General features: G+C 42.4%; 1 protein-coding gene across 1 annotated transcript; it reads left to right on the top strand.

The window, feature by feature from the left end:
- The first annotated feature begins 2,196 nt into the window (after nucleotides 1–2,196).
- LOC116026924 lies at nucleotides 2,197–2,811 on the top strand. Its single transcript, XM_031268350.1, has one exon. It carries the CDS (start codon nucleotides 2,197–2,199, stop codon nucleotides 2,809–2,811), a length of 615 nt encoding a protein of 204 aa, XP_031124210.1.
- Nucleotides 2,812–5,759: the final 2,948 nt, after the last annotated feature.

Raw genomic sequence — 5,759 nt, 5'->3', positions numbered from 1 at the left:
ATATCACACAAAAAAATAGCTCATTGAAATAAATATGGTCCAATTTAAGATGAGGTGGTCCAATTAAATAATATATCAAATAGACCCATAATTGATGTATTTTCTTAAATAAAATAGCCCAAAAGAAGTTAGGTTCAAAGACTAGTGTGAGAAAATGTGGTAGAGAGAGAAAGAAGATTCGAGAATGATTGAGAACTCTGCTCCCTGGCACTCCCAAGAAGACGAAGACCTGCTGACAAGAAGCAAGAAGAAGACGAAAACCTCCCAAGAAACAAGGGAGGAAGGTCCCCCCAGGGTTGAGGAAATGGAAGGCATTGAATCAAACCCAGGAGATAAATCACCACCATGCATGGAAGAACAGAGACTCTCATACAGTGAGATGGTCACCGGATGGGGAAGAAATGATACCACTGAAGAAGATGACGTCTCGGATGATGATGAACAAGGAGACAAGTGCGACGACCCTAGATGCCCAAAAATCCTCCTAACCAAGGAAGAAAAACGCAACTTGAGAAGGCCATGGAGGCAATCACTCATCGTAAAGGTACTAGGAAGAAAAGTGGGATACAACTACCTCCATAACAGATTAAAAGCAATGTGGAGACCCAAAGCAAGAATGGAACTCATCGCCCTTGAAAATGACTACTTCTAGATGCCCAAAAATCCTCCTAACCAAGGAAGAAAAACGCACTAGATGCCCAAAAATCCTCCTAACCAAGGAAGAAAAACGCAACTTGAGAAGGCCATGGAGGCAATCACTCATCGTAAAGGTAAACTTGAGAAGGCCATGGAGGCAATCACTCATCGTAAAGGTACTAGGAAGAAAAGTGGGATACAACTACCTCCATAACAGATTAAAAGCAATGTGGAAACCCAAAGCAAGAATGGAACTCATCGCCCTTGAAAATTACTACTTCATAGTCAGGTTCGGATCAGTTGATGATTATGAGTTCGCCAAGTATGGGGGGCCATGGATGGTAATGGATCATTATCTCATTGTCAAAAAATGGAAGCCAAATTTTGATCCTTGGAATGAGAACACTGAAAATATTTTGGTCTGGGTCAGATTCCCCACACTGTCAATTGAATACTATACCCATGGATTCCTTGAGAAGATTGGAAACAAAATAGGAAAAACTATCAAGATGGATTATGCGACAAGCCTTGTTTCAAGGGGAAAATTTGCTAGACTCTGTGTGGAGGTTGATATACTAAGCCCCTGCTCTCCAAATTTGATCTAACTGATAAAGTCTGCAAAATTGAATATGAAGGCCTTTATCTGGTCTGCTTCAAATGTGGGAAATACGGACACAGAGATGAAGGTTGCCCAATGAATATCCCGGAGAAAGGCGAAGAGGGAGAACAGTCGTCGACGGAGGATGGGGATAACGGGAGGACAAGCACGTTAGAGACAAACTGAGTGGAGTGTCTGACAAAGCACGTGAGACAAGCACCGGAAATGACAGAGTCGTTTGGTCCATGGATGCTGGCAGCGAGAAACCCAAGGCGTGGCAGAGGAGGGTATGGGAAAAGTATGGGGAATGGCAGAGGAGAAACTCAAAAAAGTGACAACTCTGACAAAAGCAAAGCTAACACACCACAACCAAAACCAAAAGACAACCACGGGAACTCAAGATTTTATGTTTTAGAAATTGAAGGGGAAAATGATGATGAAACCCAAGACAATATGGAAATACCCATTGAGAACGGCCCAAGTGCTAGTGGAAAACTACCAAGCAAAGGAAAAAGACCCATCTATCAAATTAACGAAAAACAACTAAGAACAAGTACACCACAGGGAGATGAAATGAGGAAAAATCAGTCAGACTCCACAGAGAAGTAGAACAAAACAGAGGGAAGCACAAGTCGAAGTAAAAAAGCAACAGCACAGGAAGAACACACCGTGGTCTGGGGTAGTAATAAGAACGGGAATCACACGAGTAACACAATCATATGCCACAACAACGACGAATCGCTCATTGTTTTCCATATAAATGAAGATGGTGAACATCATGGTGACCCCCCTGACGCCATGCATGTTATTATGGATGAGGATCTCCCTTCTGCGAGTAATGGTGACCCCATCGTATCCTCCCCGGAGGATGCGATGGAGGTCTGAGCGGTTTGGCTGGCACATTTTTGTGTTTCTTCTTTCTCCCGTTGTGTGTGTCTTTCCCCTTTTTTTTGTCTGTCTTTATGACGATTATTAGTTGGAACTGCCAAGGGGCAGCGTCTAAGTCCTTCCTTAGAGCTGCCAAACACATTATTGCTACTTACAAACCAAAGCTTATGTGTCTTCTTGAACCAAAAATATCAGGCAGTGAAGCAGACAAAGTTTGCAGGAAGCTAGCTTTGGACCAATGGATGCGGATTGAAGCTCTAGGATTCAGTGGTGGTATCTGGATTATGTGGAACGAATGTTGGATAGTGGACATTCGTTTAACCCATCCACAGTTCGCGTTGGTGGATATCATTTATGAGAGTAACAGAAAATGGAATCTGGCATGCGTCTACGGAAGCCCTTCATTACACCTCAGGAACAGACTTTGGGAGAACCTTGGAAGAGTTCAAGGAAGTATTGAGGGACCTTGGATGGCAATTGGTGACTTCAATTCAATTACATGTGCAGAAGAGGTCAGTAATCCAGATACATTTGCGGCTAATAGATGCACCAAATTCAAAGCTTGGCTTGATAGAGAAGGAATGGTGGACATAGGATTCTCTGGCCCCAAGTTTACATGGACAAGAGGCAAAAACTCAGAGCACTTTAGGGGTGCTAGACTTGATAGAGCAGTTTGTTCTCCAGAATAGATTGACCGCTTCCCGGAAACTCATGTCCAACATGTTGTCTCATCCCACTCTGATCATTTACCCCTATGCATCAGACTGGAAAATCCCAGGAAAAATTACAGAAAAGATAGGTTCATGTTCAATGCTGCCTGGACTATCCACGAGAAATTTGAGCACAATGTGGCTATAAATTGGAAGGATGATGACGACCTTAATAAGAACCTAAGCAGGACAGCATCGACGGTGATCAATTGGAGCAAAAATGAACTTGGAGCTACTAACAAAAGAAAACAAAAGAATTGAAGCTCGCCTTGAAGGTATTAAAAGAGCCCGTGGTAATAGGAGAAGTAAGGGCCTCATAAAATTAGAAGCAAAGTTGAAAAAAGAATTGGATGATGTGCTCCATGAGGAAGAACTTTACTGGTTCCAAAGATCTAGGGAACAATGGATCTCGTCGGGCGATAGGAATACAAAGTTCTACCACACGGCGACCAAAATTAAAAGGGCCCGACACAAGTGCTTTAATCTGTTAACAAATGACGGCGAAGCAATTATTGATGAAAGCCAGCAGAAACAAGTGATTAGAGACTATTATGTTACCTTGTTTAAACAAGAACAGCAGGAGCTTCAAATTGATTGCCCAAGGAACCAGTTCCCTAAGCTAACAGAAGATGAGTGGAGCTACATTTACAGGGATTGCACAGAAGATGAAGTTAAAAAAGCAATTTTTGAGATGGAGCCTTACAAAGCACCGGGGCCGGACGGATTTCATGCTGGCTTCTTTCAGAAAGCTTGGAAGGTGGTGGGAAATCACCTCACGAAACAAACAAAAGATTTTTTAAAGATGGCATCATGCCGGAAGGTCTCAATGATACCCTGATTGCACTCATACCCAAGATTAAAAATCCGGAATACGTTACCCAGTTTCGTCCCATTAGTCTTTGCAATGTCTCTTACAAAGTGATCACCAAGGTCATCCTTAACAAAGTCAAGGAGGTTCTTAGGGAGGTTATCGGACCTGAACAAAGTAGCTTTGTTCCGGGAAGACAAATCACAGACAATATTGTGGCCTATCAAGAAATTATTCATTCTATGAGGAAGAAAACTGGAAGCAAAGCATATATGGCAATTAAGATTGATCTCGAAAAGGCGTATGACAGGATATCATGGAATTTCATTAAAGACACACTACGAGAAGTGGGATTCAAAGAGGAATGGGTTAATATAATAATGCAATGCATACAGACCACGAGACTTGCAATCCTTTGGAATGGGGAACAACTGGATTGGATCAAACCGGAAAGGGGGATCAGACAGGGCGACTCTATATCCCCTTATATTTTTGTCCTATGTATGGAACAGCTAAGCCACATAATCAAAGAAGATGTTGTGAAAGGCAATTGGAAAGGAATTCAAACATCAAGGAATGGCCCTATTATCACGCATTTATTCTTTGCTAACGACTTGGTTTTGTTTGCAGAAGCCAACCAAGAGCAGGTGGAGATTATTCAAAAATGTTTAAACCAATTCTGTAAAGCCTCGGGGCAGAAAGTGAACCTCCAAAAGTCCCAAATTCTTTTCTCCAAAAATGCTGATGAGAAGGAAGCTAGTATAATCTCAGAGAAGATCAGCATAAGCCAGATGAAGGATCTTGGAAGATACCTGGGAGTATCCACGGAAGGGTCTCCAAAGATCATTTCAACCATGTCCTGGACCGGATAAATGCTAGGCTGGAAGGATGGAAGGCGAAAATGCTCATGTTTGCAGGGAGAAGAATTCTGGCTCAAAGTGTCCTAAGTACTATTCCTTACTACACCATGCAATCCACTTAGCTGCCCACAGGAGTTTGCGAGGACATCGAACGCAAATTGAGAAATTTTATATGGAATGGGGGACAAGGTGATAATCGAATACACTTGACCAATTGGAACACGATCACCAAACCCAATGATAAAGGTGGGCTGGGAATAAGACACATGAGAGAAATGAACATGGTATTTATGGCGAAGCTCGGCTGGAGATTGCAAAAGGAAAAAGATTCCCTCTAGGCTAAAGTTGTTAACTGCAAATATAACAAGTATGAAAGACCAGTTGAAGAATGGAATGAAGGACATGGATGTTCGAATGTGTGGAAAGGGATTGTGAGGAGCAGAAATCTGATTCCGAAGGGAAACAGCAGTAACATATCCCCTAGCAACACCACGGCAAATGGAAGCCAATTAAACAGGGAAGTAGCTGTGAAATTCACTGTTACTTCAGCATATGAGGCAACGGTGGAGGAGATGAGCATTATTGATGGAGATTGGAAACTAATCTGGAAGTTAAAAATCCCAAGTAGAATCAGTGCATTCCTTTGGCTTGTGAAACATGGTAGAATTATGACCAATGTTGAGAGATGTAGAAGAGGTCTGGATACAGATGATACTTGTAGGACCTGCTAGGAGAGACATGAGGATATGAATCACATCTTTAGAACGTGTCGTGCAGCAGAAGAAATTTGGAAGAGCCTCATTCCTAGAAATGAAAGAAATAGACTTAATGCTCAAAGATTTGATACATGGTTATCCACCAACATCCGAGGCAAAGTAAAGTCCAGAACCAATAGAGACTGGGCAATAACCTTTGCCCACGTTATGTGGTGGTTGTGGAAATGGCGTAATGAAGTTGCATTCGGGGGAAAGGAATGGGGTCTGCAACAAAGAGTTGAATGGATCAGACAACAAGAAATGGAAGCGAGAAATGCATTTGCGAAATCCCTTAGACCAGGAGGCTCCAAAGGAAATTATATTGAAAAGCAACTTAAATGGAGAGGAAAGTTGGGCACTGAACTGATCCTGAACGTTGATGGATGCTTTAGAGATGCGAATTTAAAAGTAGGAGGAGGTGCAATCCTCAGGGACAAGCATGGTACGTGGATTGCGGGATGCACTTTTTCTTTTGCTACCTCTAATGCAATGGAAGCTGAGACT

This window comes from Ipomoea triloba, chromosome 8 (genome assembly GCF_003576645.1).
Source record: "Ipomoea triloba cultivar NCNSP0323 chromosome 8, ASM357664v1".
NCBI lineage: Eukaryota > Viridiplantae > Streptophyta > Magnoliopsida > Solanales > Convolvulaceae > Ipomoea > Ipomoea triloba.
This window is presented reverse-complemented; position numbering and strand designations above follow the sequence as displayed.